Raw genomic sequence first — 24,350 nt, 5'->3', positions numbered from 1 at the left:
ATAGGTCGTAGGTCTTAATCTATCCACCCTTATGGGTGAGTCATACTCTAGTTAAACCTTGCAACCCTCTTATATTCATAGTTCTCCCATTCTCCAAAGTCTTTTGGAGTAGTTGGTTGGTTAACATTAATTAATCATCATCATCTTTTTATTAACACTTGCTTTTAATTTACTGTATGTGATGTTGAAAAATATTCTTTTAAGTCAAATAATTATAATTCCATATTTTTTACACACCCCTTATCTTATATAAATTATTATAACTAAACAATTATTGAATATTAATGAGGAATGAGCCAATCCAATCAACCCAATAAAATATAAATACTAAAACTGAAATCACACAATCGTAAACTAAGTTAAATGGTGAAAAATAATTTTCTTTTGATTTTTTTTTCAAAGTTCGTAGAATTTTTTCCTTTACAATCATGTGGCATCAAATCATGTTTTTGAATGCCATAAGGTGACGTGGTCAGAAAGTTTTCCTTACTAACTTTATAAGGAAAGTATTTATTATTATTATTGGTTAAGCAAAGTGTTTTTCATTAACACATGAGACATAATAGCCTTATTTGATAAGATCTTAAATGTTATTAAGGGTTATTTTGCAAATATTAGAAATCAAACACTATGTACTTGTAAATTTTAATGAAAAAAATTGAGTAAAAAAATATAAATAAATAACTTATTAAGATAATTTCTTTTTCAAACTAAAACTTAACCATTTATTAATTTATAAATATCTTAAAACACTATTTATATTTTATAGATTTTGATAAATGAAAAAAATGTCATGAAAATCTTTAGTGAAATTTTAGAAAAAAAAATGAGTAGTTTAAAATTTTATTGACATATTTAAAATTATACATTAATAACAAAATAAGTATATCTAAATCGATTAGACGGGTTGACACTTAGAACTCAAACCCAACTCATTTAATAATCATTTAGACTGGTTGATAGACCCAAACCCAATTAGACTAATATCAAACCCACTTACTTCATCATAGGGGTGTTAATGGGTACCCATTTACCCGGAACTGAATCGAAATCGAAATCGAAAATTCAGATTCCGATTCCCTTTTTACTAGAACCAATTAGAGTTGGGTCTAATATGGAACCAAATCGATAAGAATCGAAACCATTAAGTTCTATCCGATGGATACCAATGGATAATTAGAACTAATTTATTTTGTCATTTATTTTTACATTATACATGATTCAAGATAATCCTATATTTTAAAATTAACATATATGATATAAACTTATTCGAATTTCATATAAATTAAATATTTGAGTTTAAGATGAGTCATCTCTTTTTAAATTTATTACTTATAAAAGAAATAAATTTTAATATTTAAAAATAGAATTCATTAAATTATCATGTTAGTAGAACAAATTATTATTAAGTTGATGCTTTACAAATAATATGTTATTTTTTTAAAGGAATTTTTTTTCATATAAGATTTTGAAATAATTTTTCTCATTCGATTTTCGAGAATGGAAATCAATGGATACCCGTGATTTTTTATGATTCTAGTTCTACTTATTTTAAAATTGAAATCGAAATTTACAAGAATCTAAATCGATAAAATATAAAGGCTATAGATCCAAATATCATTGGAACCGAATCGAACCGGAATCAACCCATTCACACGCGGACTTCGTCGTTTTGGAATGGTGTCGACATTGCCACCCGTAAGTGGAGTCGGTGCTGGCAATGGTACGATTCTGAAAACGAATCTCTGGAGGTACGAGTAAAGCATAACAATTGAGTCCCAGTAGCGATGTAATATTGTGACGTGTCAATAACAGAAGTATCTAGTGGTACCAGTACCATTTAAACTTACGTTACAGTCACCATTCAAAGGCCTGCGATTGCTTAAAAAACATCATATATTAAAGATTATTGTATTTTATAAGAGCACATGCGTGTATGGATTCAGAATAAAAATTTGCTGTTTCCAAATTTATGTGCCAAGTTGTTGAACTAATGGTGTGCATGGTGCCATGTGTATTTAAAAATATATATATATTAAAATAAAACATTTTAATTTTAAAAAAAATTTAATTTTCTCTCTACCAACCAATCGCTATTTCTCTGTTGTGAAATAAAGTTGGTTTGGTTCGATAAGAGTTGCAAACAGCCGACTCTACTCTCCGTTTCTCTCCGATCTCTTCATTGTGATTGAGCTTCATCAAATCAGCCGATAATCTCTCTCTTTCTCTTCGATATCTCCATTGCGATTGAGCTTCATCAAATCAGCTGGTAATCTCTCTCTCTCTCTCTCTCTCTCTCTCTCTCTCTCTCTCTATTTTGTTTGTGTGCAAATGTACATTTTCACGTACTGTCTTTCTCTTCCCTATCTAGCTCTCCATTAATACCTGTCTTCAACCTCCAGCCAAAGATTCATCATCTTCTAACTCTTCAATCTCTATTTTTATTTATTTCTTTTTTGAAACTGTTAAATCTTTGGGCCAACCTTTGTCTTAAAATGCATGTCAAACCACCCGAAATCTCCAACAAGACCATACGTAGATCATTCAAAAGAGTGCAGTGTAAGATATATTTGAATGAAACTAAATAATTTTCATTTTGACCAAATTCTATAATCAAAAATAAAATATCAATACTAAAATTAAAGTCACATAACCGTAAACTAAGTTCAATGGTGAAAAATAATTTTCTTTTGATTTTTTTTTTCAAAATTTGTAGGATTTTTTTCCTTTACAACCATATGTGATTAAATCATGTTTTTGAATGCCATAAGTGACATGGTCAGAAAGTTTTTCTTACTAACTTAACAAGGAAAGTATTTTTTAATAATATTATTATTGATTAAGTAAAATATTTTTCATTATCACATGAGAATAATAGTCTTACTTAAGGTCATTTTGCCAATAATAAGAATCAAATATAGTGTACCTTTAGATTTTAATGAAGCAAAATAAAGTTAAAAAATATAAATAAATAATTTATTAAGATAATTTATTTCACAAATTAAAACTTAATCATTTATTAATTTAAAAATATCTTAAAATATCATTTATATTTTATAGAATTTGATAATAAAAAAAAGTTATGAAAAAATTCAATGAAATTTAAATAAAAATGAGTACTTTAAAAAATTATTAACATATTTTCAATTACACATTAACGATAAAATAAGTGTCTAAATCGATTAAACAGCTTGAAAGTTAGAACTCAAATACAATTCATTCAATAATCGTGTTTGGCAGATTAAGATTTTTACGATCCAAACTCATTTACGTCGTATCATCTATGAGTGGTGTTAAGATTGTCACCTGTAAGTGGTGTCGGTGTTGGTGCTGTCAATGGTACGATTCTGATAAGAAATTTATAATGGTAATAATAACTTGGTCCCAGAGGCGATGTGATATTGTGATGTGTCGAGATGAGAAATATCTCAATGGTACGATTCTAATAACAAATTTACGATGGTAATAATAACGGGTATGGATTAAAGAATAAAGATTTGCTGTTTCCTAATTTATGTGTTAATTTATTGAACTAATGGTATAGTGCCATGTGTATTTAAAAAAATATTAAAATAAAACATTTAAATTTTAAAGTGCTCTGAAATTTTAACTTTCTCTCTACTCTATTGACAACAAGAGTTGGAAACAGTCAACACTACTCTCCGTTTCTCTCCGATCTCTGCATTGCGATTGAGCTTCATCAAATCAGCCGGTAATCGCTCCCTCTCTCTCTCTCTCTCTCTCTCTATATATATATATATATATTTATATATGTTGTGTTTGTGCGTAAATGTACATTTTCACGTACTGTCTTTCTCTTTCCTATCTAGCTCTCCATTAATGCCTGTCTTCAAACTCTTCAATCTCTATTTTTATTTATTTCTTTTTTTTTAACTGTTAAATCTTTGGGTCAGCCTTTGTCTTAACATGATTGAACATCATTTAATTCTATTAAGATTGATGAACATCCGAATGGAAATTTCCTTCATCTTCTTATCCAAAAATCATATTTTGTCTCGGAAGGATGGATTAGATATAATCTCATGGTTGGAGATGAGGTAAAAAACTTTATCCAAGACGTTAAAGATGATTAGTTTCGGGAAGAAAAATCAAGGGTTCATGACTATAGGTTGAACCTGTAATCTGTTCAGAATAAGAATAAGAAGGGGATGCGTTTTGTGAGGTTGTGGTCATTGGGTCGTCACTCAAGAAATCCATTGCGATGGGGCTAGGGTTTGGATTGATAGTCTTGGCATAGTAATACGGGTGCCCCTAATTGGTTAAGGCTTTAATAGCTTATGTTAAAATTAATCATAATTGTCATTTGTAATATAACAATAACAATGTTACAATTGAAGTGTGTCCCCCATGAAAAAATGGGGAGGAACTCATTCATTTTCCTCTTTGAAGCAAGAGGAAGGGATTGAATGAGGCAGGCCTTTAAAGGACCGAGTTTGGGTAATTATTTGAGTCTTAATCTTAGGGTTCAATTTAAATGCCATAAAAGGGTTGGGCTAGGGCATTAAGAAAGAAAATGTTTATCAAGCAGAGGCGTTTAGAAAGAAATCCCTTCATCAAGGTTAATTAAGTAATTTTCTCTTTTACTCGTAATAATAAAAATCTGTGTTTAAAAAAAAAAAAAAAAATCACAATTTCTATCATTGTGGTGGATGAAGAAAAAGTATTATTTTTTTTCATTTAATATATAAAATACATTTGTATACTTAATTTTTTTTCTTTTACTTTTGAATTTATCAAATGATTTCCCAACTTTTGATGACTATTTCTGAAGTTTTTTTTTTTTTTTTGTCCAAATTATTCCCGCGGACTTTGTCACCATGCTTTTATTTCCCTTTTTCTTTCTTCTTTGATTTATAAAAGCAAAATTTAATAGGTGTTAAGGTCTTGTTTGCTAATAGTTTCTGTTGTGGGAAAGTTGTCAAGCATAAACGTTGAAACATAAGTTGAGAATTGCATTTTAGTTAAAATCATCTTTATTATTTCCTAAGATTTTCACTGCATTTCACACTGTATCGACATGTACGTGCACATGAACCGTAGATGCCTTACACCTGTATCTCGGTGAAAAGCATTTGTGATTTCGTATACACATCCACGTCAGCCTAGTTTGAATTGCTCATTCACTTCAGCATTTTCCTTTCTTAAAAGAGTTGTGAATATCTGACTTACCCACGTGGGGTATTCAATTCACACTTTTGATGTGACAAAACTGTATATTTTTATGGGAAAACGTAATTCTGTGTCACGTCATTGGCATCCAATGACTATGTCACATGGGTAAGTCAGATTCTTCTTAAATTTTGAAAACAATTTCTTTTATTATTTTATTTTTAAGGTGGACTTAACTGATATTTTAAATTATAGATAGGGACTGACAATGTAAAATTACAATCCTAGGGACTAGGATTCATTGAGCACTTAAATCTGTTAAAATCGTTAAAATATCTTTTTATTATGTTAAATATCTCCTTACTTAATATTTTAAATTATAAAAAATCCCTTATAATATATATGATGTAAAATTAGATTATCTATTTTAAAATATTTCTACAAAATATGAATAAATCCTAACTTTAAATTTGTGTAATACATGTTAAGGGCGCAATTTGGTTCGACTTGGTTCAATTTGAAGTCAAATTGAAATCGAACCGACATAGGTCAATTCCACTAAAGAAGAAACATAGCCGAGATCAACAGTTGGATTAGATCGCGTGACCAAATTTTGATCATAGAGACTTATTCCCTATTTTGTAGTTGAGATCAATGGTCAAAATATAAATTTTATCCTGTAGGGAAATCATAAAAAAAAATATTTTACAAAAATTAAACCCAAAATATTATAGAACATTAGGAATAGTCGAAAACCATTTCTAGAGCATTAGGAACGGTTGAAACAATTCCTAAATGTACAAAAATAAAAAAAAGTAAAGATCATAATAGTTGACTTTTTTCTTAAAAAAAAAATAAAAATTCGACCTATAAGAATTGAAATTGTGAATTTTTAATTAAACAAAATTCGACTTGGTATTTTTTAATATAAAATAATTTTAACTTGTAAAATTTTCATCCCTTTAAAGGTCGAAAATTGAAAATTTTTATTCTTAATTTTTTTTTAAAAAATTAAAAACAGATTTTTGATCCTTTAAAAGTCGAAATGAGTTCTAATCAATAATTTTGTAAAAATTAATAATTTTTTTACTAATTAATTAATTAATTTGATTTTTTTTAATAATTTCTCATATATATATATATATATGTGTGTATATGTGTGTGTGTGTGTGTGTGTGTGTGTGTCTGTACGAGCGCGCATTTGCACATGCCATTTACTAGCAATTAAAAAAAAGAAAAGAAATTTCAACTCAATGACTCAAAGTCAACGATATTAAAATAAAAGGTAATATTCATTTTTCTTTAGTAAATGATATATTTTTACTATTATAACGAGGGAAGGCAAAGTAAAAGTGATTGGACATTAAAATTGGGATTTAAAAAAATGCCCTTATTTTTACATTTAAACTTAATAGATCAAAGTCATTTTGATTAAGAATAAAGAAAATTGAATTCCCCCTAGCTTCACATTGGTTAATTTTTTAGATAATTAAAATATTATTTTTATTTTATAATTTTTAAAATTATATTTTAATTAATTTTTAAAATTATAAATAAGTTCTTTTGAGACATGTACGTTTATCTTCATGCTATCTTCTAGTCCAATATAATTACGGCATAAAATGAGTCAAATTTTACTCCAATGATTCAAAAATCCGAATTTAGTTGGTTCGGCCATTGAAAGGGTGGAATTTTATACGAATTTAGTTGGTCTGGTCACTGAAGAAGATCGGAATTAAATAAATAATTAAGGATCGAATATGATTTGATGTGTCATATTCAAGTCAGATCACTTGGATAGCGGAAAGGTACGGATCCTACTGTTTAGACCGGTTGACAGACCCAAACCTAATTAGACTAATATCAAACCCACTAACTTCGTCATTTTGGAATGGTGCTGAGATTGCCACCTGTAAGTGATGTCGGTGCTGGCAATGGTACGATTCTGAAAAGGAATCTCTGATGGTACGAGTACTGCATAATAACTGAGTCCCAGTAGCCATGTGATATTGTGACGTGTCAAGATCAGAAATATCTAGTGGTACCAGTACCATTAATACTTACGTTACATTCACCGTACAAAGGCCTGCGATTGCTTAAAAAACATCATACATTAAAGATTATTGTATGTTATGGGAGCACTTAAGGGTGTGGATTCAGAATAAAGATTTGCTGTTTCCAAATTTATGTGCTAAGTTGTTCAACTAATGGTATGGCGCCATGTGTAGTTAAAAATAATAATAAAATAAAACATTTAAATTTTAAAGTGCTCTGAAATTTGAACTTTCTCTCCACTAACCAGAAATAAAGTTGGTTTGGTTCAACAAGACTTGCAATCAGTCGACTCTACTCTCCGTTTCTCTCCGATCTCTTCATTGTGATTGAGCTTCATCAAATCAGCCGGTAATCTCTCTCTCTCTCTCTCTCTCTCTCTCTCTCTCTCTCTCTATTGTGTTCGAACAAAAGCCATACGTAGATCATCCAAAAAGAGTGCAGTGTAAGATATATTGGAATGAAAGCTTAGAGGAATATGGTTTCTTAAACATCATTGATAGGGATTTTATTTTATTTATTTAACTCTGGGTTTTAGAGGGTATCAGAAAAGTATAACAGATTTTCATTTCACAGCCTTTAATATGTATTTTTTTCTTCTGTTTCTTCTAGAATTTTAATTTTTTTTTTTCTCGACATGTTTTAAAAGTAAAGACTGATGAAGTTTATTCACTTGGTGCTAGCAGGACTCGTGTTGTTGCTGCTACTGCTCTCCATCTTTATCGATCTTTAGTGTTTAATTTACAAAGATGGCCTTGGAACTGTTGTCTTCTTTCGTGGTTGAGTCCATCAAGGGTTTGTTTGGTCCTCTTAAGCGTCAGATCTCTTATCTTAGAAATTATGATAAGAACATTGTCAACCTCAAGAATGAAGCGAATCGTCTAAGTAGAATGGGAACTGATGTACAAAATTCAGTAGTTGAGGCACGTGGAAGATTAGAAGAAATCAATGAAGTTGTGGCTAAATGGTTGGAAGAAGTAGACGCTATGGGGGTGAAGATGACGAGTCTAGAGGAAAGAGTGAGTGAGAATAAGAGATGTTTCAAGGGATTGTGTCCAGATTGGAGATCACGTCGCCAGATAAGTAAACAAGCAGTGCAGATGTTACTTCATGTCAATGACCTCCAAGCGAAGGGAACTTTCAGAACTGTTGCTCACGTTCCACCTCCTCCAAATGTCGAACCAGTGCGGACCGATTGTGTAGTGGGGTTGCGATCAAGGGATTTGGTTATGAATCGAGTCATGGATGCATTAGGCGATGAGCACATCAGAACGATCGGGCTGTATGGGATGGGCGGAATTGGGAAGACAACTGTTGTCAATGAACTGAACAATAAACCCGAAGTAAGCCAACTCTTCAAGAAAGTTATAATGGTGGTCGTGTCCAACTCCCCAGATTTCCCAAAAATTCAATATCAAATAGGGGAGAGGTTGGGATTGAAACTTGAGTCTGACAGTGCTCCACAAGTAAGAGCAAATAAACTACTCAAGAGGTTGCAGGATGAGGAGTCGGTTCTTATAATATTTGATGACGTGTGGACGACATTTGAGGTTGCTGATGTTATAGGAATTCTGACTGGAGATGAACACTTGGGTTGCAAAATCATCATCACGACAAGAATACATGATGTTTGTCGTGGAATGAAAATTCAATCAGCAATCAAAGTGGAACCCCTCTCTGAAGATGAATCGTGGGTTCTATTCAAAGCAAAAGCAGGTGACGTCGTTACGAGGACTACTTTAGCTCCTCTTGCAGAGAAGATTGTAAGAAAATGTCAGGGTGCACCGTTGGCAATCATTACACTAGGGTCATCTTTGAGAGATGTGGAGGAAGAATTTGAATGGAAAAATGCATTAAGGGCATTAGAAAATCCCGACCCAATTGAATTAAAAGGTATAATTCCAGAAGTGATCAGATCGTTGAGATACAGCTACGACCATTTGAAGGGGCCAGAAATCAAGCTCTGTTTCTTGTTCGTTTGCCTCTTCCCAGAGGACTACGTTATTCCTTTACGTAATGATCAGATCAGAGATTATGGAATAGGAGAAGGGTTTTTGAGTGTAGATGGAAGTTTGGAGGATGCATCAAACAAGCTGTATACTTATGTTTCAAGATTAAAGGCTTGTGGTCTGTTAATAGATCATCCTACATTTACCGACTATGTGCAAATGCACGATGTAGTTCGGGATGTCGCTATATCAATTGCATCAGATGAGGACAATGGGTTTTGGGCAAAAGCAGGGGTAAGATTGAGAAAGTGGCCTGTGACGGAGATACTAAACCGCTACAAGCGGATTTCATTTATGCGTAGTGCAGGTATTGAGCTCCCAAGTCCATTAGAATGCCCACAACTTCAAACCCTATTACTAAATGAAAATGAGAATTTAGAAATAAATCAAGATAATTTATTTGAAAGGGTGAAAGCACTTACTGTCCTTGATCTAAGCCGCACTTCTCTGAACTCAATCCCAAAGTCACTTGGATACCTCACAAACCTTAGGACTTTGTATATGCAAAATCTGAAAAATGATTTGATTAACATATCTGTACTTGGAGGATTGAAGAATCTAGAAATACTTCGTATGTCGAATTCACGTATTAAGTGTTTGCCGGAAGAAATTGGTAATCTCACCAATCTAAGGTGCTTAGATTTGACAGGGACGACACGGTTGTCAAGAGTTGCACCAAATGTTTTGTCAAGGCTGACTAAGTTGGAAGAATTGCACATGGGGGGAAGCTTTAAGAAATGGGACATGGAAGAGAAATGTTCAAGTAGTAGTGGAGGCCAAAAGAATGCTAGCTTTGCAGAGGTAGCATCATTGGCAAATCTGGTGGAACTAAAAATCGAGCTAACCATAGAAGGAGTTGCGTCTACAGAAATATCCTGCTCATGGGAAAATCTAAACAGCTATTATGTAATTGTTGGTCCCGAGGGGAAAATATATGAGTACGCTATGGATTATGTGGGCAAGAGGGTACTCAAAATCTATGAAGGGAATCCGATGATGTCGCAGTGGCTTAAGGTATTATTCGAGAGATCCACGAATTTAGTCTTAAATTCCTGTTATGGTTTCAACAGTTTTACAGACTTGGATGCAGTAAGGGGGAGTTCCAGCCACTTGAAAGTTCTTGTTATTAGTAGATGTGATGAGATAGAGTATCTAATAAGGATCAACGAGGAGACTCCACAAGATTCATTTATATGTTTGGAGGTCTTAGAGATCAGAGAGATGGGAAACATGAAGAAAATTGTGCATGGGTTATCATCCCCCAAAATCTTTAGAAATTTGCTAGTTTTGAAAATTAGAAGCTGCAATAAATTGAAGAGTCTCATCTCATTCCGCTTAGCACGCTATCTCCAACGACTAATTCATTTGTCAGTAGGGAAGTGTAAAGAATTAGTGGAAATATTTACAATAGAAGATGATGAAGAAGAGGAAGCAGAGGATCATCAGGAAGGTTTGCTACCTCAGTTAAAATTAGTTGAACTGTTTGAGTTAAATCGTCTAACTAGCATCTGCCGAGGAAGTTTTCTTCTAAATTGTCCTGTGGACTCCGTTAGAGTGGATGAATGTCCAAATTTGAATAGGCCTCTTTGCAGATCAGAATTAGAAGCTTCTCGAGTAAAATAATGTGAGAGCAAAGATCCCTTAATAAATAAATAATTCCTTCTTTCGGTTTCTATTATAATATTTTACTAATTTTTTGAGAATCTGATTCAGTGCCAATTTTTTAATTTTTTGATACAGGTGGATCCACGTTAGACGGTTAAAGTGCTTCTCTTCTTGGTAATTCATCGTTTCTCTCACAATTTTTTGCTAAAATGGAGCAAAACATTAATTTCAGCTTGTGTACGTATCTAGGTTTGCTAAAATGTAGATCGATTTAATGCATCATCGAATATTTTTTTTTCTTCCATCTTAACTTCTAATTTACTATGTAAATTGCACAAAATTAACTTCATATTAAAATTTTTAAGATATTTAATTATTTATCAAAAAAATAAAATAAAATTAATGGTATGATTTTGCTCAAAATTTTCTGGTACTATTTTTTTAATTATTTACCCTTAACACTGGTGATTATGGAACAATCATTTTGTAGCTTCTACCAACTTACATTTGTGTTGCAGAAATCTTCATCAATGTGTGAATTGGGAACTAATTTTGCAATTTTAACCAAATAAGAAGGCTTTAATTTGATTCAAGTGAAATATTTTTGTAATGTTCAATAAGAAATTACTATTATCAAAACTTTATCTAAAAAATTTGGGATTGGCTGAATAAATCTTGTTCCTTTATTCAACTTTGTCTAATGTCTAGTCTTATGTTAATTCAAATATCTTCGTACTCACTTTTATTACCTTGAACATCAATCAACATCCTTTTTTTTTTCTCATTCTTTAGAATGTTCCAGTTACACGTTCCTTTGTTAATATTTATAACATGTACCAAATATTTTTACATGAATCCTGATTCGTTGTTTAAAACAGAAGTCTTGGAGGTCTAATAACAAAGACCAATGACAACATGAGTTAGAGTAAACATTTGGGAGCAGATTGATATAATTTTGGAATCTTTATTATTGTTTTAGTTTCAAAAAATGTAGATATCAATTATGGTAAGACAAATATTCAAAGAGAACAAAGAAAATGGTTGAGACCTCTAATTCCATTAACAAAACATGTTTGTTCTTTTATTTTCTTCTTCGTTTTTTTCCTTTTTTTTTTTTTTATATTACATTTTCATCTAAATATTGGTATAATTGTACGGCGAAGGATACTGCACTTACAATTGGTTTCTATCTACAGGCCAACTTGTTGATGGACCAGATTCTTCATTTGATGGCGAGCGATGGGTATTGCAAGAGTTCGGAGTGATCTTGAAATGGCTGAGAAAAAATTACCAAAATCAATTGTTTCCCAACTTAGCGGTGAAATGCACCTTAATGTAGTACTTAGTTTCATGGACATCTTTTAGTGACATTTTGCACTTAACGGCTGTAGAGTTTAGCTTCCTGCAAAATACAATTAAGTGTATTAAACCCTTGTGAAATTGACTTGTTTTCATTTCAAGTGTGGTATACTTAGATAATCATTTTGATTGTTTAATTCTCTAGAAAATAGATGGTGATGGGCCTCCTTCCAAACCATCTATATGCCCAACAAAGAGTATTTTGATAATCCACTGGGGTTTAGCTAAGATGGTAAGGAAGGACTAAGATTGCTCCCTAGGTCTTGACTTCGAGTCTTTATATACCCCTCCACATCTTACTACTTAAATGGTGTCATGTGATAGTATATTGGATGTGACGTGACACTCAGAGATTAATTTTGAGATATCCTATTCAAAAAAAAAAAAAAACAAAAATGTTTTGATACAAGTTGAAAGTTCTCTGAAAATAATGTGGACTAAAATAAGAAGGAATGAAAGAAGACATTATACAATGAAAAGTAATATAACTCTGGATAGTGTTGAGTGGCGAAGTAGGCTTCATGTCATTTACCATGACATTTGAGTAACATGTAGATGATTATAATTGATTTTTTGTTCTCTTGATGTGTAGGCATAGAAAGAAAAACTCCATCTTTTTAATTTAAAAAGTCTCGTTTGAAACATGTTTCATACCTTTAACGATTAAAAAAATAATAAAATTTTAATTTTTCTTTTTTAATAAAAAAAAAATACATTTTAATGTTTTAAACACAACTTTGGACTAGTATTTTGAGGCCTTATTGGATTAGGCCATAAAAAATGTCATTGTATACTTCAACACTTGGTTTAGTTGTAAGACTCTTATCCATGATTTTAAAACTCGTCCGAGACTGAGATGTACCACCCGAGTTAACTCAATATTGAAGCTGAATGATACCAACTCACAAGTCACTTTTTTGATCGAGATCTAATATCTCACGTTCAGTTTTTTTGATTTTTTGAACGAGACTTCTCAAACGTATTGGAAAACTCGTCTGAGACGACTCGGTATTAGGCCTAGACGAGACGAGACGTGAAACCAAGTTTTAAAACAATGCTCTTATCGTGTGTGCTTTAGGTCTCAAGTTTGAGTCTTAAAATTATAATTAGATAGAATGCTCTCAAAACATTAAATTTGGAGAGCCGAGCTCTAACTTATTTTGTTTAGATTTCTATAGATATTTTTTACAAAACGTATGACTTTTGCAAAAGTTCCAATTCCAATACATTGTTCATTTTTATTCCCAAAACATGTTTTCAAGCGAGTTCCTTGGTAGGTATTTTTATTTAAATTGATGATCTCGTCGATAATAAAGTAACGAACTCACTGGTAAATTTAAAGAATAAATTTCATTGATAAAAGTGGCGATCTCACTCGCAAATTTAAAGACAAATATCCTTATTTTTTTTATCGACAAGATCGCTAGCAATTGTCATCAAGTTCATCATTTCTTATTAATGAGATCATCACTTTAAATTAGAATAACTACCAACGAACTCGCTTGAAAACATATTTTGAGATTATAATGCTTTTGTAATGTTGGGTAATAACTTGAACCAAACTTGTGTAATATTGTTAGAATGGTGTATTTTAATCTTTAATTAATTAGAGTATGACAAATAATTTAAGAAATTGGAATGTCATAAGTAACAGTTGGGGTGTTTGTATTAAAGATTTGGATTGGGTCAGAAGAAGCACTTCATGTTCTTTACCAAATTTCCACTTTTTTTTTTTCCTTTCTGATTTTGAAGGTTTAAAATGTCAAAACGGATCGTCAAGAAGTCCAAAACTCCAAGAATAAATGGAAAATCCACGTGGAAAGAACCTGGAAAGTAAGAGTCAAACCCCCTTCTTTTTTACTGTGATAAAAGTTATGAAGTTATATGAGATAACCTCCTCTGTTTTCAAATTTAGGACATGCCTCCTACCTTGGTCTTCACTGAGAGACTATTGAAAAATTATCTAAATGCCCTTGTTTCAACCTCTAACCAAAAATCCTTGATTTATCTCTCAGAAATCTATCATTTCACGCTCTTCAATCTCTAGTATAAATTATTTATTACATTTTTATCCTCATCTTCAATCCAATAATTGTTTTTAACCTTATCTTAACCCCTTTTAGAAACTCCTTGATTTTTTACTCAAAATTCCCTAATCAACTTATCCATAAATCCTACTTTCTTCTTCATTTTCAAAGAATTTAGTTGATAAAATCTTAACATAGAGACGAATTAATAAAAGATTAAGAATAAACCAATTTTGGAAAGAAAAATCAAGGGTTTTTTGCTAGGTTGAAGAAGATGTCATTAAAGTTATTTAAGTAATTTTCATTAGACAATTGAAGTAGACCAAGTTCAAGAGGGCTATGTCATCAGTCTTAAAACATGTGGTGTACAAATATTTACCAAAATGTGGAGGGTACGTCCAAAGTCTAAATCACCCAAGACATAACTTTTGATTCAATTCTTCAAGAACTTATGAACATTGTAACTGATGATCTATCATGTAACTATGTTCGAGTTTAATGAATAAAAAGGAAGGGGACCCTACAACTCCAGCTTACCGATCAAAAAGAAAAACTCTAAAGTTTGGACATCTGAAAGGCCTTAATAGCAAAATGGAGGCCTTAGTTGCATGAAGTCCATATGCCAAAAATGAGTTGTAGAAAATCTATAATCTAACCATCCTTGCAATTATCTCTATCAATAAACCATAGACATCGAGAGTGTTTGTTCTAAAGAGCATAATAACAAAGTCGGGGTTTGAGAATAATTCGGCTACAGAAAACTTTGAAAAAGTTGGAAAAATCAATAAAGTCAGAAAAACATATGATAAATTAAAAAAATAACTTTTCTAAGTATAAAAATATATATTTTACATATTAAAGATCAAAATAACACTTAAACAAATGCTAAAAATAAAAACAAGCTGTGATTTTTTAAAATAAATCATGATTTTTTTTAATAAAAAAGTTGTATATTTTTGTCAATATGCTCAAGAGTGGTAGTAAGCCAAGATACTAAGAAACAAACATTGTAATAAATACCCATTTATGTAAGTGGACCGAGAATTGGCCTGACCCATTGGTGTAGTGTTAGGATTTGGCCCAGCACATTAACAGCTCGAAGTTGGTGCGAGGAATTGAGTATTTGTAGAGAGGCCAGAGAGGCTCTGACCAGGAATTGGATTGACCAATTGATGTGGCGCTATTAGGCCCATTTAGTTGACATACTTGGTCAGGAAAGGCCCACTTTATTAATAGGATTTGGCTCGGCTTGTGATATAGGCTCAACGGACCAGCCTGGATCATTAGATGCATGGGATGGACTTGGCCCAGCCCATTAACATCTCTAGGTTAGTCAGAGCTTCTCATTCTCTCAAGAAACCCTACACGTGTAAAATTGCAGTGTTTCTTGACAATTCTAATGTGAAACTGCGATTTACTTCATGAACTTTCAACATAGTTAGCTAATTAGGTTTGGGTCTTTGGGATATTTTGAATAAATTTCTTGGTATCGAGGGGTATTTTGGTAAAAAAAAAATAAGGGCATTTTCAGTATAAAATCCAATTTTCAAAGTGTATTTATTGCAATTTAGGGCACATGTTAACAAAATTCAATTTTTTTGGGGGAATTTGCATTGTTTTTTTATGTCTTGAAACTTATTATGACTTTGGGTTTGATTTTAAAATTGAGTTGTGCTGCGGTGACACCAACGGATACTCAAAGGTGACAAAAACTCGTGGTGGCGTGCACATTACTATAGTTACTTTTCCGCGAGATACGAATAAAAAGCATCTACGGTTATGTTCATGCCACCACATCATTTTTATCATCTTTGTGTCTCCGTTTGTGTCATTCCAGCATTTTCCTTTAAAGTTTTGCTTAATCTGTAATTCAAATCAAAGTTATAAAAATTTAAAGTTTGAATTAATTAAAATGATTCGTAATTTGTTTAAATTATCAAATATTGTCCAAAAGATTTAAACTATCACACATATAATAATTATAATGATGCTTAAAAGACTGAAAATTGGTACTTCGGGTGTAAGGAAACTTGAACCATGAATCCAATAAGCCAAATTAATTTTAATTAAATGATTAGCCTAACAATTAAGTCTGTTAGGATTGACTATCTTCTGAATGGAAAATTCCTTAAAGCTCAAAGAAGGAACCTTGAAAGTCAGGGTTTAACCGTCTCTTTTGAATGATGAAAGTTATAAGGGTGATGTAGACACCATCTTGAGATATCCCTATGTTATCAAATTGTTGATATGTTTCCCCTGACCTTGATCTTCTCTTACAAACTAAAGAAAAATGACTTAAATGCCCCCATCATATACTTGAGTAAAAAAACCCTAGATTTTTTCTGGGAGAAAAATTTGCCATATTCAAACTCTTAAATCTCTATTGTAAATTTTTTATATATCCGTTCATTCTCATCTTCAATTTATTATTTTCAACTTCACCTTAATCCCTTCAAGAAAATCTTCAATTTTTCTATCTAAAATTCATCATCTTCAACTTCTCCAAAAATCATATCATATTTTATAAGTTTGAAGGATGAAGAAGATATAATCTCAAAGTTGGAGAAGACGGTAAATTTTTTGACCCTAAGAGGTTAAAGATGATTAGCTTCGGTAATAAAAATGGAGAGTTGCTATTGCCACATCAATTTTTACTAACGCCAAACCAACTGTGTGCAATTTTTTGATGATTTATATAGGAATTGGTGCAACATTAGTAAAAGTTGGTGTGGCAATAGCAACTATCTAAATATATAGGGTTTGGGGTTACATGGTTGGAGATATGGATATTTAAGCACATATTTCATTAGTCAATTATAGTAGACCGGATTCAAGAGGGCTATGTTATCAGTTATAAAAAAAAAATGGGGTTATCCCAAATATTCACTAAAACATGGATGGGTATGTCTATATCACCCAAAATTGTTACTCAAGGTGGTTACATAGAAAGAGAGAACTTTGAAATGATACATGTAGATTGTAGACCACGATAAGGATGTTGATAAATTCAAACTTTGAATATAATACCATTCTATAAATACTCATCTCCTCTTCCCAAGAATTCTTAAATAATAAAGAAGTGCAAGGAGAGAGAGAGAGAGAGATCGAGAGAGATGGCATCCCCATGTGGTAGTGGTGGTAAGATCTAATTTCAGCGATTTAATTATTAATAAATGTTCTATAGATATGGTGCAAGAATAAATGTTCGTTAATTTTTTTTTTTTTTTTTTTTGTCGCAGATGGTAAGAGTGTATGGCCAGAGCTGGTTGGGGTACAAGGGACGATAGCTGAAGCAACGATTGAGAGAGAGAACCCATCTCTCAATGCGGTCATTGTGTTAGAAGGATCATTTGTCACTCAAGATATCCGTTGCGATAGGGTTAGGGTTTGGGTTAATAGGCGTGGCACAGTAACACGGGTTCCCGTTATTGGTTAAGGCTTTAATGGATTATGTTACAATTAATTACAATTATTATTTGTACTGTAATAATAAAGATGTACAATTAAAGTGTGTCCCCATGAAAATTGGGTTGGAGCTAATACATTTTCCATATGTAAGCAAGTACTGCATCCTAAAATAAACTGAAATTCATTTCTTGGAGACATTTTGAATATTGAAGGTGAAGGAAGGAATTGAATGGGTCGGGCCTGTAATGGACCGAGCTTGGGCAGGAACGATAGCCTTACCCAGCCCAGCTCAACCCATTCATACTTTAACAAGTACTTTGTTTAATTAAACGATGATATGATGTACCCTTTGCAGAAAAAAAAAATGTAAGTTTAAACTTTGAAAAGCCCTTGAAATCTCGGATCGGATTTGTTTCGGATCCATCATTTCCAGATCCAATTGGATCAGATTGGATATTATTTTTTAAAATTTATATAACGTAGTAGATTAGGTCATGCAATAAATTTTCAAAGAGGATCGGATCAGGAACACCAAATATTACATCGGATCAGTTCCAAAACTTCAAATGGTAGATCAGAGTTGGTCCGGATCTAATAAAGGTAGTATCCAATTGGTATCAATTTAGGGCCAATCAGACTCTAATTCAATGGACGCCGTTACAGGGATTTCTTTCTAAATGTCACATTTTGAGGTGTTAGCTTAGCAATTCACTTACTAAAATCTTTCTTTCTTAATACCCTTTCTCCAATCAAATGTTTAATGATTTGGTCTTAATGATTTCATTATTGATCACAACAATTCAAGTTCAAGTATCAAGATCGATGATTTATAATCATTGATCTAGACAGTGGTAAAAGGTCAATCTCAACAATTTAAATTGTTGAACTTGACGATTTTAATCTTCTATCTCAATTATTGAAAAGGGGTGAGGGTCACTAATTGCACTATAAATTAGCATCCAAAAGTTAAGGGGGTGTTTAAAATGAAATCCTGCCCTAAGGTTTATTAAGTAATTTTCCTTTCTCTTTATTCTTTTCTGATTTATAAAAGTAAATTTCAATAAGTGTTCGGTACGAGTTAAGGCCTTGTTTGGCCACTAATTTCCTTTGAGTTCATTTGGTATTTGGATACCATGTTAGTGAAGTGTTGTTTCGTATGTACAAATCAAGTTTTTTTTTTTTTTTTTTTTCGTACGAATAACTTTCAAGGTAAAAAAAAGAATAAAAAGACAATCCATGATCCCAAAAATCATTTTAGTTTGTTTTCTAACTAAATTTGTAAAATGAATCTATTTTAAAATATTAATATGTTAAATTACAAATAACCCCACAATCCAATGAGAGGGTATCCTCTATAGCCCGATTCTCCTGTAGCTCTTGTTCTACAGTTCATAGAATATAACATTGAGCAAAAATAACAAGTCAGTCCTCTTGTAATAATTGTTTAGATCAGATTTAAAAATAAAAATCTTAAAAAATCATTTATTTTGATCAAATCAAGTGTTTGAAAATTGACGGTCACAAAATTCCTATATTTAACCAGCCGGATGTAACTGTCCTAATGATGTGGCGAACCCTCCATCATTGATATTCTACAGAGAGTTACAGGAGAATCAGGCTACAAATGATTTGCTCCCCAACCCAATTAAGCACTTTAGTTAATTGTGAGAATAATAAATATATTCTTTGATCACCTCACTTAATATTTCAAATTATGAAAAAGACCTTACAATGTATTACTATATAAAATCAGATGATTATTTTAAAATGTTAAATATTTAAAAAAAATAAAAAAATTGATTCCTCGGTAAGCCCTAATTTTTGTAATACATGTGCCACCTACTAGAATCCTCTACCTCCTAAAAAGGAAATTAATTTTCTTACGTTTTCTATTTTAAAAATTAATTTAAAAATATTTTTTTAATAATTATTATTAACAAATCTCTTTTTTATTTCGTTAAAATAGAAAAAAAAAAATCAATACAAATAAATTAAAAAATTCTAGATTTTTTAAAGATTTATTCGATTTTTAAAGTTTTATTCGATTTTTAGAGTTTGATAAGAATCAATTTCTAGATTTTATATATATATATATATATATATATATATATATATATATATATATATATATATATATTTGATAAGAATCAATTTCAAGATTTTTAAGAGACGTGTCCATGAAATAAAAAAGAGATTTGTTAATTTTTAGATTTTTCAGAGATGTGTCTGTGAAATAAAAAATAGAGTTGTTAATTTCTAGATTTTTAAGAGACGTGTAATTTTCAAATAAATATTTAAAAATTAAAAACATCATTATGTAATTACCGATTTTAATAAATAAATTCTATTAAAAAATAAAACTTAAAAAATCCAATGAAAATCTATATAGAAATATACTAAAATTAAAACTCTATATATCGAATAAATCTTTAAAAAATCTAAAAATTAAATTTTTTTTTATTTGTATTGATTTTTTCTATTTTCAAATAAATTAATTTTAAAATAAATATTTAAATATTTAAAAACTAAAAGCGTCATTATTATTATTATTATTATTATTATTTTATTAACGTTTTCTATTTTAAAAAGTAATTTAAAAATATTTTTTAATAATTACACGTCTCTTAAAAATCTAGAAATTGATTCTTATCAAATATATATATATATACTAAAATTAAAACTCTAAAAATCGAATAAATCTTTAAAAAATCTAGAAATTAATTTTTTTTTTATTTGTATTGATTTTTTCTATTTTAAAATAAATTAATTTTCAAATAAATATTTAAAAACTAAAAACGTCATTACCTCAGTACCGGTTTTAATAAATAAATTCTATTAAAAATTAAAAAATTCAACGAGAATCCAATTTTAAACTTTAGTTAACTGAAATCTTAAAAAATCTAGAAATTGATTCTTATCAAATATATATCTAGAAATATACTAAAATTAAAACTCTAAAAATCGAATAAATCTTTAAAAAATCTAGAAATTTTTTTTTTTTATTTGTATTGATTTTTTATATTGTAAAATAAATTAATTTTCAAATAAATATTTAAATATTTAAAAACTAAAAGCGTCATTATTATTATTATTATTATTATTATTATTATTTTATTAACGTTTTCTATTTTAAAAATTAATTTTAAAATATTTTTTAATAATTACACGTCTCTTAAAAATCTAGAAATTGATTCTTATCAAATATATATATATATATATATATATATATAGAAATATACTAAAATTAAAACTGTAAAAATCGAATAAATCTTTAAAAAAATCTAGAAATTAATTTTTTTTATTTGTATTGATTTTTTGTATTTTAAAATAAATTAATTTTCAAATAAATATTTAAATTTAAAAACTAAAAACGTCATTACTTAAGTACCGGTTTTACTAAATTAATTCTATTAAAAATTAAAAAATCCAACGAGAATCCAATTTTAAACTTTAGTTAACTGAAATCTTAGAAAATCTAAAATTTGATTCTTATCAAATATATATATATATATATATATATATATATATATATATATATATATATATATATATATATATATATATATATATATATATATGTATAGAAATATACTAAAATTGAAACTCTAAAAATTGAATAAATCTTTAAAAAATATAGAAATTAATTTTTTTATTTGTATTGATTTTTTTTCTATTTTCAAATAAATTAATTAAAAAATATTTCAACATGTAATTTTAATTTTATTGGTTCGATTTTCTCTTTTAAAAATTAATTTAAAAATATTTTTTTTAATAATTATTATTAACAAATCTGGTTTCTATTTCAATTCAAGCGGATACGTCTTTTCTCATAACGTTTAATACTTTTTTTTATTTGGATTTGAATTCAAGAGGATACGTCCCTTCTTAAAACGTTTCAGACATTTATCTTACGTTTTTTTAAAAAAAATATATATATTTTTTTAATATTATTATTAACTAATTTTTTTTATTTGAGTCTACTTTTCTATTTAAAAATTAATTTAAAATTATATTTTTTTAATAATTATTATTAACAAATCTCTTTTTTATTTCGAAAAAAATATTTTTTAAATCTTTGTTCATGACTCTTCGTTCGTTCACGATCCAGTATGAATCTTGAATCCTTTATGTACAACAATCTCCTTATGAAATCCACTAATCTCTCTCTCTCTCTCTCTCTCTCTCTTTCTCTCTATTTCTCTCCAATGTTCTTGCAACCCCACTTACAGATTCTTAAACAATCCCAAATCCCTCAAATAACAATCAAAAATCATTCTCATTTGATTCCAGCAAAGCTTAGAATTCCAAAAAAGGAGAAAAAAAACAGAGTCCCCTCAAGACGAATAGGTATCTTCTTATTTCTTTGGTTTGCTTTATTAAAGGTTGTTTAGTATCTAAATATTTTATTCTTTTCTCTTGTGGGTTTGTTTTTCTTCCCCTCATTTTATTTTGTGGATAACCAATTATTTTTGTTATTGATATCTATATGGTTTCATTGGGTATGAAATTAGATCTGAATATTATCTAAAAAAAGGATTAGATTCTTTAATTACTGTTCTATAGATTTTTCTTTATTTCATATATGTTTCTTTATTTATTCTTAGAATGTAGAATTCACGTTTTATTTTTTTTTCTGGAATTATGGTGTGAAATATGAGAATTTGTTCTGTAGGCGAGATTTTTGGGATCTAAGTTTATCTCTTTACAATGCCGATGTCCACTTAAGAATTCATGTTTGTTAGATAATTAATTCTGATCATGATGCTTCTTATTTATATCTGGAATTGGGTTTTTTTTTTTTTTTCTTTTTGTTCACTGTTTATTGCTGCAAATATTCATGGTGGTTTAATTTTTTATGGCAATTTTCATTAATAAAAATATAATTTCTAGTATGATTGGAGGGTGGATCGCTAATATATTTTTATTAATGATCTCAAAATCGAAAGTTGGCATTAAATAATTGTGGTGCTTCCTTCTTCTTGTTATTCTTTTTTATGTGTGTGTGTGTGTGTGTGCACATATGATAGATTTGAGATTCACGTGTTTGATCAAATTCCTAATAGAGGTTATGGTGACAAAATCAGGACATTATGTGTATATATATGTGTGTGTGTGTGTGTATTTCAGATTTTTTATGAATGGTTTCAGATTTTTCACCTCAAATTTCATGTATTTGTGTTAGAAAGTTGTTTTTAAACTTTAATCACTACTAACTATTTGACAATGCATGAGTGTTTGATCAACCGTTATATGGAGATCTTATCTAAAAAACAAATCCGTTATTTTAGGCTAACACTCCCATAATGTTATCTTCTTTTTCTTTTTCACTTTTTTTTATTATTTATCTATTAATTTTTTTTTTCTTTGTATGCAATGTGTGCATTTTTCATAGTGGGATTTGAGAATCTCATAAAGAATTTATAAATATTTTTTTAAGATTCATTATGTGTTGAGTAGCTTAATTATTTTTTTTAAGTCCTTTTACTTTTCTTTCTTTGAGTCCAAAGTGGATTGAGTTTTTTATAAGGAAAATCATGGGATTTGAATTAAAAAAAATCATTGGGAGGTAGAATTGTAGGAAACTAAAAAACTTGAGATTTTCTTATTGGGTTTACAATGTGAAATTCTAAATATTTATTGTTCTTTTAAAATTAAATCCTAAAATTATGTCTTTATTATCTCATAGCATCATCTTCAAATGTAGGACATGACTATTTTCAAGACAACAGCTCGTAAAAGAGTAGCACACTCTCGATATCGATTTGACACCCGTATTTAGCACAAATTATGGAATTGAATAACACTAAAGACCCGTGATATATTGCATGCAAGATTTGCAATAAAAAAGTTATTCAGGTTATATGAAAATATGATTGTCATAAATGCAACAAAACGGATGTTGATATTTTATACAGGAAAAATTTATAAAAATTAAATAAGAATATATTGAAGTTATTGTATCATATAAATATTTATATTTGTAATCATTCAAAAATAAAATTTTTATCTTATTGTTTTAATAGGTATATGATACGTTTATATGTTGCTGATGATACTGATAAAGTTTGGGTGACACTATTTGATACTGAGGTAGAAAAGTTATTCAAATGTTACGTCGATGTTCTCCGAATATTAAAGGTAATAAAATTTTAAACTACAAGGCTTACTTCAAAAATCAACTATTATTGTTAATAATACTATTACTAAATATAGATTGTAACTTACAAATTTTATATGTGCATTTACATTTTTAGGAAAGAAGACTTTCTAAAATTTAGCAATATTTTAGATAGTTGTTTATTCAAAAATTATCTTTTTGACATTAAAGTTCAACAGTACCAAAGTGGCAGCCATTTAAATATGTCATACCCTTGTGTGGGAATCAAGAATCTTGACGAATGAATATCTTAGATATGTACAGAGTCAAATGAAGAATAAATGAGATATAACAAAAGGTATATAAGAATGTTGGAATATAATATTATGCAATAACACTGGTGTAGGTTGGGATGATGTGAAATTTTAATTTATTGTAAATGATAGTTGATGATTGATGGTTGATGGTGATTTGGTAGATTGATGCTCATGTTGAGGCATGGTTGTATGATGATATGGGTTCAAGAGTTGAGTATGATATAATATGATTATAGAAGTTAAGTTTTTATCTCAAGATTTTCAATTCTAAAACTCCTTGTAGGTTTTTTTTTTTTTTAATTTTTTAATTTTTTTGGGAATTTCAATTTTTGTCTTGTATCTGTTC

The 24,350-nt window shown here is 29.7% G+C and overlaps 1 protein-coding gene across 2 annotated transcripts; it reads left to right on the top strand.

Annotated features, from left to right (window-relative positions):
- The first annotated feature begins 2,113 nt into the window (after positions 1-2,113).
- LOC147402159 (putative disease resistance protein At4g27220) lies at positions 2,114-12,256 on the top strand. Of its 2 annotated transcripts, none has more exons than XR_015178827.1 (6): positions 2,114-2,269; positions 3,638-3,712; positions 7,433-7,533; positions 7,869-10,815; positions 10,932-11,033; positions 11,993-12,256. XR_015178827.1 is itself a non-coding variant. In XM_086443689.1 (6 exons), the coding sequence occupies exon 4, from the start codon at positions 7,932-7,934 to the stop codon at positions 10,812-10,814; it is 2,883 nt and encodes a 960-aa protein (XP_086299815.1). In that variant the 5' UTR covers positions 2,114-2,269; positions 3,638-3,712; positions 7,433-7,533; positions 7,869-7,931; the 3' UTR covers position 10,815; positions 10,932-10,970; positions 11,993-12,256. The 2 variants fall into 2 exon arrangements, 1 of the variants encoding a protein (XP_086299815.1); XM_086443689.1 differs by having other exon boundaries at positions 10,932-10,970.
- The last annotated feature ends 12,094 nt before the right edge of the window (positions 12,257-24,350 follow it).

Source organism: Akebia trifoliata, chromosome 5, assembly GCF_017979445.1.
Source record: "Akebia trifoliata isolate Shusen 1 chromosome 5, ASM1797944v1, whole genome shotgun sequence".
NCBI lineage: Eukaryota > Viridiplantae > Streptophyta > Magnoliopsida > Ranunculales > Lardizabalaceae > Akebia > Akebia trifoliata.
This window is presented reverse-complemented; position numbering and strand designations above follow the sequence as displayed.

Excerpts from the sequence above, each read along its gene's own strand:
- LOC147402159 (XM_086443689.1), top strand. The coding sequence starts at position 7,932 with ATGGCCTTGGAACTGTTGTCTTCTTTCGTGGTTGAGTCCATCAAGGGT.